This window comes from Takifugu flavidus, chromosome 21, assembly GCF_003711565.1.
Source record: "Takifugu flavidus isolate HTHZ2018 chromosome 21, ASM371156v2, whole genome shotgun sequence".
Taxonomy (NCBI): Eukaryota; Metazoa; Chordata; class Actinopteri; order Tetraodontiformes; family Tetraodontidae; genus Takifugu; species Takifugu flavidus.
Window position 1 is genome coordinate 4,640,365 of NC_079540.1, and position 14,051 is coordinate 4,654,415.

Here is a 14,051-nt window from a genome sequence, read left to right on the forward strand (position 1 = left end):
GCTTTTTACACACAGAAGCTCCTCCAGCAGATAACAGACTCCCCGATGTGTTTTCTAACCCCTTTTCCTGGAATAAATATGCTAATTACGTAGTTATCACAGCAGTTGGCATGTAAACCCTGCAGCGGTGATTCGAACTATAAATGAACAGCCTATAACTATGGAGCTGAACCTGGGGGGGTGATGGAGCCTCTCAGATCACTCTGTAAGAAGTGACTGAATGGCTGTCAGGGATAATATATGGAACTTCTATACATAGACAGTCGAGTGATCGAACGCACACCTCCACACACACACACACACACACACACACACACACACACACAACACACACACACACACACACACACACACACACACACACACACACACACACACACACACACACACACACACACACACACACACACGGATTCTAGAATAGATTTTGTCCTCTTGGCAGCTCAGAGGTGTGGACGATGACAGATGACACAGAAGAGTCATTTCATCGCGTTTGAGGATCATTCTGTTTCCTGCTAGTCCCTCTTCTTGACATTCCCATTATTCAGTTCTTCGATGGTTAACCACAGCTAGAACCCTTTGATTCTTAATTCATTATTATTAGCCACCAGAAGCGTTCCTGGTGGACGGGTGGACATTTAAAAACTCTATAAATGGTGCTCAGGGACATCTTAAATGAGTAATCACAAACGACAACAAAAACTGCATATTCTTGCAGTTTGGATGATGGAATCAAGCAGAAACCTTCCGATTTGCCCGGTCTCTCCGGCAACAGTCAGAGACCTGCTCGGCATCTAAAGCAAATGCCAACGGATGCGCAAACGCCATCAATATGAACAAAGCCGACTCTGGCAGTGGTGTTTTTACGCAGCATCGATTCGACTCAGGTTTGGGTCTCTGTCAGATGATCTCCCGACCAGTAACCTGATCTCCACAACCCTCGGAGGAGCTAAAACTGGTTGGGTGCGTTCTGCAGCTTAAAGCAACAAAAGACAAAGTGAAAAAGGTACAAAGGGATAAAACCTCTCATCCAATTCATTTATATCACAATTAATACGTTATGCGGTATATTTGATTCCACGTTTAGATTCATATAGCCTAAGATTCTCAATACAAGCCCTTAAAGATGCTGAATGTTCATCCTTACAACTGTAGAGATAATTTTAGATCTGGTGAAATAATTAGACCCAAATGTATCATTAGCCTGGATTACGTAATGAATGAAAGAGAAACTGAACGCGCACTCTCTCTCTGTTAAGCTTTCTATTATTATGATGTCATCTGCACACACACATGCTTGCCCCTGCAGTGTCGACGCACTACTCTCAGCACGTAGTCATATTTGTGCTAATGCTAATTAGATAGTAATTCGGTTTCTGCCTCGGAGGATACCGATGAAAACAGGGATGGTGGCAGTTTTTAGTCTTCCTTTCCTGCTCTCGTTTGAACCCAGTCAACTAGGTTCTTCAGGCACGCTCCAGTAGAGACAGAGCTAAAGAAAGTTAAAGACGATGTCACCTTATTCTTTAAACATAGTAAATGCCTCAATTTAGACTGTAGCAAATTCTGAATTGTAAATATATGAATTTTTGGTGGTAGAATTATTGCAATAGCCTCTCATACTGATGTAAATGGCTAATGGAGCAAATCAAGCAGGAGCTTGCTTGGGTGGATTCATCTTCTGAGGGTGTCGAGCATGAAAACACCCGGGGTGAATGTGAGAGAGCACCAACAGTGGGGATGTTGTTGCTCGTGTGAATCCACTACTGTACGCTCCAAACCAACGGTCGCTACAGCAGGGTCCTAAACCTGTCGGCCTTTTGCCTTCTGTACAAACTGACATGTAAAAGGACTAAACAGTTCTTTGCTTCCCAGACAAGAAAAATCAAGCAAATGGGAGACAGTCTCCTCTTCACAAAACCACCAGTAGCATTAAATACCCGGGAGGATGCTCCCTGGAGATGGAGAACACTGCTAAATGTAGACCTCCAGGTCACAAAACAACAGACCACGATGATTTAAAAAAAAAAAAAATAAAAAACAGTTACGGAAGGGACGAGGGGACGGTAAACGTCGTGGCATAGGCGTGATTTCCTCCCCACATCAGTGTCGTACCTGTCAGCCTGATGAGGGCAGAGCCCGTCTGGGCATACTGCCACTTGTGACTGCTGGCCCAGCATGTCATTTCAACGCTTCTTCCACAGATTCTGACAAAACAAAATCCCCAAACTCCTGCAGATTTGGCTTTGTTTGCCGGCGGTGACTCAGAGAACGCCGCTACAGTCAGCTAATGATAGAGCGACGGGCCGATGTGCTGAAGTCGGAGCAGCTGACGCTAATCCTAAAATTCATGGGGAGAGACGTTCCGATACAGCACGCAACGGAAAAGAGCCCGTTTCAGGTTCGCCTACGGGAAAAGCTGGCACTAATATTTCCAGAAGAAACCCAAACACCAGCGCGGTGTTTCGGTGCTGCGCCAAGCTCGTGTTGCTAATCTGCCCGTCCAAATGACAGGCAGGTTCCTGGAGGTAATCCTCCATGTGTAGGAGGGACAATTACAATATGCAGGCAAAGCATTTAGATGGCTTGATAAGCTGCTTAGACCCAAGGAGGATGCCAGGGAAACCCTGAAGGAGACAGTGATGGACAGCTCACACATCTGTATGGACGCACCGGCGTAAAACACACAGGATTAGAGGTCTGATCTCACACCAGCCACTTACATTCGAACCTAATGGAGCCACATTTGATCCGACAAGGATTACCGATGTTCAGCGACACGAAAGCAGGCCGACGGGTGTCCAAACTTTCTCTGGTATGTCCCGTTTGACACGAACGCACGGTTACTAAACGAAAACCAGCGCCACTCCCGGTGCCTCCCGGGTCACTGGTGGTTTGGGAAGTGGGTGGTGAAATGCAGTAACCTGTGATAAGGTTACACCCCTCAGAGGAAAAGGCCAAGGGATGAGAGGGAAATACCAGATGTGTCACTCACCCATCACTTTAGGGTCAGAACTGCAACTGGGTCGCGTGGGTGGGTCAGAATTTGTCAACACTCGGCGGGCCCTTTAGAGTCGCGCGGGGGGCCTCTCGCAGGTCAAGTGGGCATTAGGAAGTCTGACGCAACAAAGCCGTTTGTTCCACAACACGAGTACAAGATGGCCCCTGAGAGACTGACAAATAGCTCAGGGAGGAGGACGTGTTTGTGTGTTTTAAAAAAAACACACACCAGAGAGAGAGAGAGGGAATGCAACAGCTGCCTGGATCAGAACAGATGGGACGGGTGGTGCAGCCAGTCAGCAGAGGGAGGGGAAAAATCTACATGCCACAAAAAAAGCACAAGCACTCGCAGCATCTTCCAAATCTAATTAAAATGCAGTTACGTACAGGCGTAATCTCTTAATGCACCCCCCCCTCCCCAGCAACAGACTTGCTGCGTCTCCTCTAAACCAGCTGCTCCGGGTCGAGCGAAACCAGAACCGGGAGCATGTGTGCACCCCTGCAACACCGCGGTCTTCCCACATTTGCGGCATGCCTGGCATTCCTGGCCGAGGGATGTGGGGGAATAGCAGGGATTCCTCGCAGCTGAGGGAGAGGATAGGAATAGGGCGCCCATGACCCGGACGCCTGACCCACATGGAGATCACAAATACGGGCCGGAATAAACACAGTGGGCCACGCAGCTCTATTACCCCCCCCCTCCATTTTATTGACAAAACTGTGGGAAACTCTGGATAATATGATTTTGTCACTTTATATTTAATCATCACTTTTTTCCCATGACATTTGCCATTATTTCAGAGGCATTACCCAGAATGCAACAGGCCTAGAACAGGAAAAAACAACTAATTCCGCACGTTAAAGTATACAGAGGTTAGCTAAGACTGCCAATCGGCAGCAAGCTAGCACAATTCTGTGTTCAGAACATTTAAAAACAACACTTAAAGGAGCGAGATGGTTTCTGCACGCCAAGACTATAAAACCAGGGTATGTTAAACCAGCCTGACAAGACAAGCTAGGTGTTTATTTCCAGAGCGTTCCACTCACTCTTTACGTTCTGCCCCATTTTCCTCTTACGGTCCCTGAATATGATTTTCGGCTTAGGAAAGAGAGCGGTGGAGAGTGCATCATCTTTCTGTTCCTGCTGCTTTTCTCTGCTCTCTCCTCTATCCAGACCTCTAATAGCAGGGTAGGCTACCCAAGCGAGAGACGGGCCAGGGTTACCCCAGCGACCCGAGCACAGCGGGGAAGAAGGGGAGGAAAAGGAGGAAGGACAGAAAGAAGCGAGGGAGAGAAAAGACTACTTGTTATTGGTGCCAAGAGTTCATTTGCCCCAAAAGTTCATTTGTCCGAGTGTTTGAATGACAGAGCTCTGAGAAAGAACCAGAATTTTAAAAAAAAACCCAAAACAAAACAAATACTGCTGTAAAGGAATTTTAAAGAGGTGATTTTATTTAAAAAATGTTTGTAGAAAATTGATGTTCCGAGTTTTAATGCACAAAACTGACCAATTGGAAATGAGTTGACGCTGAAATTAAGCACAAATGCGCCCTCTGGAGGCAACTGATGCAACTGAACATTGGTGATGTCCAGACATTTAGCACTGAAGTGAGCAACGTTTGCCCCATATGAATGGAAATAAAAAAAATATACACAATTGCAGCCCCCTCCTGCTTACAGGGCATTCTAGTCTCCAGCACATCTGTCGTGGTCCAAAGGCATTAACGTTATATAACAGCACTCCCTCCCCTGACGTTCTTCAGCTGCCCAGTCATACCAGTGACTAAAGATACCAGGGCCAGCAGATGGACGCGCCTAATTCCCTTCAAAATAGCCCCTGAAATTACTGACAAGTAACAGAAGGCCTGAGAAAAAACACACGATTGTTAAGATGTGACAGCACTGGAGGGGCTTTCAGCGCCTTTCTGCGGGAACTGCCGTGGTCTCCATAAAGGCCCCCGGGCATCAGAGCAACCTGCCAACTCGCTGCCCTCATTTAGACGGAGGGTTGGAGGATTTTACAGGACTGAGCGTCATTAAGAGAGCAGGCAGACTGTGAGAACAGCCAGTATGAATCCTCCTTAAACCGGGGAAACGACAATCCAAAATCTTTCTCCATCATCATTCCAGGCCCTTGTCTTGTCTCAAAGGCTGGAGCTAGAACCTGCAGCAGCGGGGAGTAATCCTGTTAAATAAGGTAATAACCACACAGGAACAGAGCTCTCATGCCACCACTGTCACAGCAGGGACGCTGAAATATTAAAAGTGGGACTGTAATTGCTCCGGTGATTAAACCGTTATCTCAAAACGCAGACATAACAAAAACACTGCGTTAAAAAAGGTGTGTAGGGGTGTGTTTCACCTGCTATCTGACTTGATCCATCCCCTTTCGCCTCTTTAGGGAGGGATCCATCTGTAGATACAAAAGCATAAACACATATCAGCAACATGGAAACAGAAACAATGTTGCTAAGCAACCTGTGTCTCAAGACGTTTCGAGGTAGCCTTAACCCCCCCCCCCAAAATCAAACCAAAACAAAAGAAATCAACCTTCAAATCCACTTTAAAGAGTACTGTAGCATCAGCTAATGCCAGCGCTAATGCTAAGAGGTTAAAACATATTTGCGCGTCCTTGGTAAATATAAGCTAAAATGGCTCAATCCTGGCAGGACGCAAGCGAAAGAGAATCTATCTGCACAGCCGGAGGTTACCGTGGTGATAAAGAATGTTCCCGTACTGGCTAGCAGTTGATGGACCGCTCGCCGTTATGGCGACAGGGCTAAGCTAAAAAAACGCCGTCTCCGTCGTGGAGGAGTTGGCGAGTTTGCTACGGAAGAGAGCAGTTTTGACGCTCAAATGGAGCCGGATGACGTGCCGGGGTTGTGCTGTATTGACGCTCACAGGGGTCGGCGTCCCGCCAGACTCATGACCGAGGCCCGATCGAAACAATCGGTCTATTGATCCGCGCGGCGGTTGGGGGGGGGGCTGCCGGTGTGACCGAGGAGAGGATGGCGTCATGTGCCGTCAACATGTAAACAGGCTGGATAGTGAACTGGCTGACTCAGTGACACACGCTCCCTCTGTTCTGACTCATGTTGGAGCTTCCTGTTTCGCCATGAGGCTGCAGATGGAAGCTAGCCTTCAGCAGAGGGTGCAAACATCAATAGGCTTTCATAGATTCATTCCACTTTAGCTCCAAAGGTCTGACTTGGCAGCGCTCTGCTGGTGGCAATTTCCATTAGCGAATGTAAAGAACGGCCTGCCTACATGAGCCAACATGAGGCAACACACCTGCCAGAAGCCGGGAGGGGGGTTTCAGTGTATAGGAAAAAGCTTTCGACTGTTCGCGCGCCGTGGGAGGTTTCCCTCCCAAGTCACGTACCTGGAGGATGAAAAAACGAGGGGGAGAAAGAAGGGGAGAGGAAGACTAAACACCCACATACGCCGCTTCACATAGCTGCAGTGCCAAGAATGCCGACACTCGTCGCCTGGACAACAAATCTAACCTATGAGGAGTGTTTGACTGCGAGTTAATGAAATGTAAACAATAAAACACACACGGAGTCATGAATGAAGGCTTTCCTCTCAGATGTAGCCAGTAATCCATCCACCCATGCAGCCAACTGTGTTGCTGCTAGCAGTAGCGCTACGCACCAGTAAACATTAGCGGAGCTCTCATTACAGTAACACACCGAAACTCTTATTTCTCTAAAAGTGGGCCGAGGTACAGTGAACTTACCTGAACCTCTGCTCAACACAGGATCTACTGTACCCGTCACTGAGACGCCCCCCCCACACACACACACACTTCAGTGTACAGGACCACCCTTTCTCGGGCCCCCGGCTTCTCGGCAGCTAACACTCATCGTTTGACTCACGCACAGAAGGGAAAGACCCCCTTTCATTTGAAAATACCTTTTGTCCACCTCACGCCGGCGTACTCGAGGTTGTGAGGCGCAAAAACAACGAGGGGCGCTGCTGTCAACGCCTCCTTGAGGGTGGATGTGCACGGAGGAGGGGGCTTTTGAGTCAAAGTCAGATTTCGCACAATAAAACGAGGGGGATCGGCCATATTTGTTTATTTATCCCGGCGACCTCCCACAGTGATTTTCAGGAAAAAGGACAACGTTTAAAAGGAAAAGAGGCCAACAAATCAGGCAAACTCTTCAGAGATGAGAGGAGCGGCGCTCCGAAGGGGTCGTGCTGCCGCTAACTAGCTCGCTATGCTAATAGTATTAAACAAGCTAAGATTCGACACCAAACCAGTGATCTCCAGAAGTGACGCTGCCCACAATCCCTCATCAGATAATGAGAATGGAACAACAACCACAACCTTTACACTTCCCCCTCCATCTCATCTCAGTTCCTAATAACCTAGCGGGCCACGGGCGACAGTGTGCGTGTGTGTGTGTGTGTGTGTGTGTGTTGAGGGCTTCGGCAGGAAGAGAAAGTGAGTCAGATGAGGAGGGTGACAATGAGGCAGCAGTTTTGAATTCACTGGAGATGTAGAGTAAAATGGAGAACAATGGTCTTTGAGGACTTGTCCTAGTTTGCTTCACTCTCTCTCACTGTCTCTCTCCCTCTCTCTCTCTCACTGTGTCTCTCCCTCTCTCTCACTGTGTCTCTCCCTCTAAATAGGTTCAGGGACAGTTCTGTCAAATCGTTCACGCTGATCCTAATCAAGGATACAGCTCATTCAATCCCTGCTCCGACCTTTCATTCTTCAGCAAACACCCCGAGCTTCGCTGTTGTTCTCTCTCCCCATGTTCCAAGGTCTCTCTCCCCCTCTCTCTCCTCCTTTTGCACCTGCTGTAAACACTCTCGGCCACTTATGACACAATAAAACTCCCTCAGGCTGCCATCGCCATCTCTTTCCTCTCCTTGCCCACTTGGCACCAGGTTTTCCGGACAGATCACGCACCGCCCGTCCCTCACGCCGGACAAATTAGTGCCGGAGAGACGACGGAAAAGTGGGCCGAGCGTCCGACAAACGCTCCAACTCGCCGCTCTGTTGACGACGCCCGTTATAATGGCGCTCTCGAACGCCCCATCGGAGCGTAAATACCTTCCTCTCCACTTATTTCCGTGCTCCGGCGAACGTCCACTGTTTGGTTACCCGTGCATGTGGGAAGATGTCTCCCGTTTCCTCCGAGGTGCCGTCACGCTCCCACCACGGGAATCCCGGGAATCCCCAAATTAGATTAGGTCAGGGCGAGTAATCCCGTGAACTCTGACCTCCAGCAGGTAAAACCATCAAAGCCGACGCGCCCGCGTAGGCCGACAGCAACTTGCGCGTCTCTGCAAACGTTCCTCACGCAACGCTGGGTATTCACACGTGCGCCGACCTCATTCGAGCCGTTTCTCATGACCTCACTCCGGCCAGACGAGGCCGGGGTCGCTCCAGCGGCGCCGGTCCCACCTGGCCGCTCGGATGTTGCGTTCCCACACGTGGAACACAAAGGCGGCTCCGACGGCGAGGGGCCCTCCCTCTGAAACGCAATCTCGTGGTTGTTTTTGTTCCGTCGCCGTCGAAGAGTGACATCATAACCGCTCCGGGCTAGGAACGACACCGGCGCCGCCGCTCGCTGCGCCTACACCGAGACGAGGTCAGGTGGCTCAATTCTTGGCTCGTTTGCGATTTCTTGTGCGAATGGCTGCTAACCGGTCGGCGGCGCTGCTCGCCACGCCCGCCGTGCGGGGCTCAGCTCCTAAAACCAGACAGGAAACGATTTTCTCGAGACATACCGAGCATTCACGCCGCCCCAGTTTCGGTCACATGACGAGGTGATTTATTAGATAAACTCTGGCGAATTTCCAGGACGCCGTGTTGCTGGTGGCGCTGGAACCAAAACTGCAAAATAGATCAGATAACAACCAGTATCGGGCCCGAACGCGTCTGCGGGCCGCCGCTTACGTCTGCAGCAACAGTTTCTGGACTGGATCGATGGCACCAGCGGGACTGAAGCTGCCAGTTAATAATGCTGACGGGACACAGGAAGCTCCGCAGCCAGAGAGTCCATCAGCAGCTCACACAGGTGGGCGGAGCCGGTTCACCGGCACACGGGTGGGCGGAGCCGGTTCACCGGCACAGAGGTGGGCGGGGCCGGTTCGCCGGCACACGGGTGGGCGGGGCCGGTTCACCGGCACAGAAGTGGGCGGAGCCGGTTCACACAGTTGCAAATTCAAACACAGGGCAGGAAGAGGAGCGAAGAATGTTCAGAATCTGCCCCAAAAACAAGAATACTGGGGGCAGGCTTGATCTCCATTAACTGCTGGAGATGACATCATTGGGTGTGTGGGGGGGGGGGGGGATGGGGGGTAAGATGCTCAGGAGTTAAAGCAGACATGATGAGGAAGGAGAAGAAATCTGCTGCTGCAGATCTGCTCCGTCTCTGCTTTAAGCCTGAAGGAAACCTTTACTGGAGGAGCTCTATCAGCCTCCATCTCCTGGATCAATACCCATTAGACACGAGTGTGTGTGTGTGGGGTGGGGGGGGACATACAGGCTGCATCTAGGATGAATGGGGCTGAGTCATTAATGCATGCTCTGGATCATATTTCTATCTCCTGCTTGTCCGGTTCACTAAAAGCGCGCACACGCACGCACGCACACACACCCACCCACACACACACACACACACACACACAGACCACCCCTGTGACTGGCACCCGAACGTTCATTCAGAATCGGCCCCTAAAGTCCGGACTGCAGCTAAGCACCGTCAGCCCTCCCAGGTTAGGAGCCGGGTCAGTCTAAAGGGCTCCAGAACCAACGGGACGGGACAGGAGGGGTTGGGAACGGGACAGCAAATGCAGGAGAAACAGGCAAAGTTCGAGGGGTGGGGGGGGTTAGCCTGTGGCAAGACACTAAAAACTTTGCGTGTCAAAACAAGACTCCCAGGTCTGCCAGGAGGACGTTCCCAGGAACAAAGAGAGGCCGACACTCGAGCCTTCAATCCAGGAGGTGGATCGGTGTCGCTCGTCGCACGGCTCTGCGTTCCACGCGCGTGTGTGTGTTCACCATGAGAACCAGCTGTCTGAGCCCGAAGCCCCATCACAAACGCACACACACACACACACACACCAACACACCTCATAATCAGCGTTAAGTACAGCTCTCACACGGTGTGTGTGTCGTATGTGGAGCACCCAAAAACACGCGCTCCGACTCTCATCTTCATAAAAACAGCAAATGAAGCTGCTTTTCCGCACAGTTTGGGCGGGAATACTCGGAGCAGCGGCCATCCAAGCCTGGAGATGTCCAGCGAGCGCCGTGGTTGCTGCACTAATCTCACTTCTCCACGGGCTTAAAGGTCGTCTAAAGCCTCTTAAAACCAGCCCAGGTTCCGAGTCACCCAGGAGAGGGAAGCGGGATTGGACAGTTAAGCACCAAGAATCCCCAAACTGTTAGATACACCGCAAATAATCCCAATTTCCAACCCGCCAAAGCTGTTCACCTCGGTCAAAACACGTCGCAACGTGACCCGGAAGGTCCAAAAAAAGAAAAGAAAAGAGGAAGCGGGTCTCACTCGTCCGAACGATGAAGGAACTAGGGTGAAGAATAGATGACGATCAAACAGCAAAAGTTAAACAACAGCTGACGAACTTGAGCTGATAGCTGGAGGCATATGGTGCATAAATATTTTAATAACGGGGCCAGGAAGCAGCGGCGCTCCAGCTGTGCACCATCAACAAAAACACACAAGCCTCAGCGCTCTCCAGAAGAGGAAGCCATCACATCGGCTCAATACCCACACCGAAACTTCCCTGTGTGCTTATTAGCTCGCTAGACACAAAACCACAGGAGCCAGGGGCTGGATGTCAATGCGCTGCATTCTGCTGCGTGTTTACACCCCAAATCTCAGTTTTAACCACAACCACCCCACAGCCCCTGACTTGTCTTCACAACAGCGTGCAATTTATTGTTTAAGTACCAGGAGCTTATGCAATGAGTTTAAGACTGGTGCGGAAAGGGAGATGTGGCTTTATTGGACACGGGGCTGCTGAAGCTGGATGCAGACACTGGGCTGAACTGGAGCTTATCTCCAATAAGTGGACGTCATAAACACTCCAGCGATGCAAGGTGCAAGAGCCACAAGGGCCAGACACGTATCCCTGGATGAATATCTAATTCGGATGAATAAATGCAACTTCTGGCCACGTAAAGTCGTGCTGCCCCCCCCTTCTGATGTCAGTTTATGAGCCTTTGTTGCAGCCTATGGATTATCTGTAGGCCCGTGTTGTGACTGCTGGTTAATTAGCCTACTTGGCTAAAGCATTCTGCTGCTTTTATCAGTGGAAATTGTGCAAATGCTACTTCGTTGAGTTAGGAGATACCTGTCCGCGTATTCCGGGTAATAACAACCACTGATAGATGAGGGTATTGGCAACAAACAACCTTGTCGGCCTTAATATTACTGAACTAGCTTAACCTGTGCACACCCAGGCTGTGTGCCACGCCATGTATTGTTTACATAGCCTCCACAGTTGTGCTTTTTTTGTAGATAGTACAAAGAAAGGCAGCTAAACGACAAAAAAAATAGTAGCAAATTTAACGCCGAGTCACCTTAAACTTGGTCTCGGTACATATATCGAGAAGCTAGGAAGATACACGCCAGGTTTGACAACTCTAATGGAAGCTAGCGATGCTAAGCTAGCTGGCTTTGACTAGCTATCGATTCATCAAACCAGGTCCAAGATTCAATAGCTTTCTGGCTAACACTTGGAACTGGGTTAACGCATTATCGGACAGCCCTGACCCGCTTTATTCCGGGAAAAATGGCACATTATCACTTAAAATGTGCCGGGATATATCATGAAACCCAGCTTTAACTGTATATAGTTTTTAAATGTTATATATGTTTTAAATGTTATAAAAATAAAGCACTTTCGCCTAAGTCCACTGGGCTTTGTGGAAAGCAAGTACATGTGGTTCCCCTGGTTTCAGACTCTTTTGGATCAATTTGTTTCACACATTATGACATTCACATGTCCTGTGACGGTGACATTAAAACCCAGTTTATGCGGCGCTAGTGAGGAGGGAAAAGGCAATAATATTCATGCACATGTATGCTAGTTAGCCGAGGCAGCGATAGCTGTCTGATGATGGAACCCTGCAAATTAGCTCTCCTGCTAAGGTTGCCTGGCTACAATCTAGGTTCCTTAACTGATGTAGTCGTTGAACAAAATGTATCCAGTCACCTCATTTCCGGAGATTCATCACAATATTTGTGATTTCCGTCTGTCGTATCATTTAACTGTAACGATAGTTAGAACATTTATCGGCGAAACCCTCCTGTATCCTTCACTAGGAGCCCCACAAACATTCATGAGTGACGGGAGCAATGTCACTTAACCGGGGGGGCAGCTATCGCTGGAGCGCAGCCCGACCCCGCTCACCCATTTTCGGGCTTACCTGTCTTAAAGAACGCCGCTACGTCGCCGGCGTCCTTCGTCGTCGTCTCCTCCGCTCCTTCCCCGGAGCTCATGGCTGCCAAAACCCGAACCTTGAGCTCAACGCCTCGCGTAAGGAAAACCGAAAAATGGCCACAAAGGTGTCAAAAAAACCCCACTTTTATCCCGACAAAAGCGCCATAGCGGCCGGTTAGGGTGACTGGGCGACACTAGCAGAGCCACCTGCGAGCCTCCATCTTGGGGTAGCGACGCTGAGAGAGCCGGGGGCCACCGGGTTCCTCCTCGGAGTGGAGCCGAGGGGAGAGTGAGTGCGTGCGGCGGGCGGGAGGGGCCGGGTCGCTGCTCGGTGAGACTCCGTCAGCGTTCGGAAATGAGCAGACGGTGGGTCATCAAACACCGACGGCTGGTCACCGAGTCCACGCATGCTCGTCTGTCCGAATATGGGACATTTATGAGCGGTGAGCAATGGAAACTATTATGTTACAAGAAAAGCAGCAGAATGACAACTTTTAGAGCATTTGTGCACCCCCCCCCCCCCCTCCCCAATCCAATAAACCGGCTTATTAGACGGATTTTTGTGATGATTCACTTGAAAAGTCGAATATTTTTTACAAAAACAGAGCGAGGAACAGATGATATTACTCTTTTTCTGCAGTTTGGGGTCTGAACTGTTCCACTGATGCCATCTGCTGCTGCATAAAGGCCATAAAATTAGGATTCTGTCCAAGTAGAACAGTGTGCCTGGTTTATTCCCGTTTTATCTTGTCTTTAAACTTTGCAAAAACGAGATGAATCGTGAAAATCACACCTAATTTGGAAGAACAGGTTGAAAACACAGTTTTCACCATCGCGTTTTGCGCATGTCAGCTTGTTTTAGACATGCTTTCCATCATAGAAAATAACTCACCTCGTTGAAAAGGATGACGCACATACAGCACCTAATGGTTAAAAACATGTTTTGTAATCTGTTTTAATGTGTGGGATTTTGAAGTCACATTCAGCCATGATTATTTAATGTCAACTACAAATTTTACATAAATGAACACTGGCATGAACACTGTTATTTTGTCAAAATTTGTTTTGTTGAGCTAAACTACTACTACCAATAATAATAATAATTATATCCCGTTAAAATAACCAATTTTAGTCTATCTTATGTATTCTACAAATTAAAATAGATGTTCTACTACTCCATGTGACCAGTAGAGGGAGATGTGATATCAGTAATAAACCATTTTTTCCCCAATAAACTTTGTTTTGACTGTCTTGTTTCAGATCAACTAGAAGTTTTACGACCTTTAACCTGTTTAAAGGGTGTTCTAGTTTACAGTGAGATTTGCTTCTTCCTCCTCCACGCCACTTTAAATACTATGAAACATCGAAATCTGTGACATTTAACGCCGCTTTAATAAAACACCGTCTGTAAAATACTGGGGGCACCGCTCTTATCTGCCTTTAATAACACGGGGCCACTGAATAACTGACTCCTGCCTTCAGGTGGTTTCATCCCCACGGTGACTCCTGCCAAGCAGCAATATCCATCCCTCTGAAATGTCAGTAGTAATTACAGCTGCCGCAGTATTAAAGAAAGCAGGTGCCGATCACGTCCCTCCTCTCACACACCCTAAAGCTCTTTC

General features: G+C 49.0%; 1 protein-coding gene across 6 annotated transcripts in view; it reads right to left on the bottom strand.

Annotated features, from left to right (window-relative positions):
• trioa (trio Rho guanine nucleotide exchange factor a) overlaps positions 1–12,730 on the bottom strand; it is a 39,489-nt gene extending 26,759 nt beyond the window's left edge. For 5 of the 6 annotated variants that reach the window (XM_057021398.1, XM_057021396.1, XM_057021395.1 and 2 more), the window contains exons 1-2: positions 12,416–12,728; positions 5,363–5,413 (exon numbers count right to left, since the gene is read on the bottom strand). In XM_057021398.1, coding sequence (XP_056877378.1) covers positions 5,363–5,413; positions 12,416–12,488 — 124 coding nt within the window. In that variant the 5' untranslated portion in view covers positions 12,489–12,728. Of the gene's footprint in view, positions 1–5,362; positions 5,414–12,415 lie in introns of all 6 variants that reach the window. The other variant, XM_057021397.1, reaches the window with a different exon arrangement.
• Positions 12,731–14,051: the final 1,321 nt, after the last annotated feature.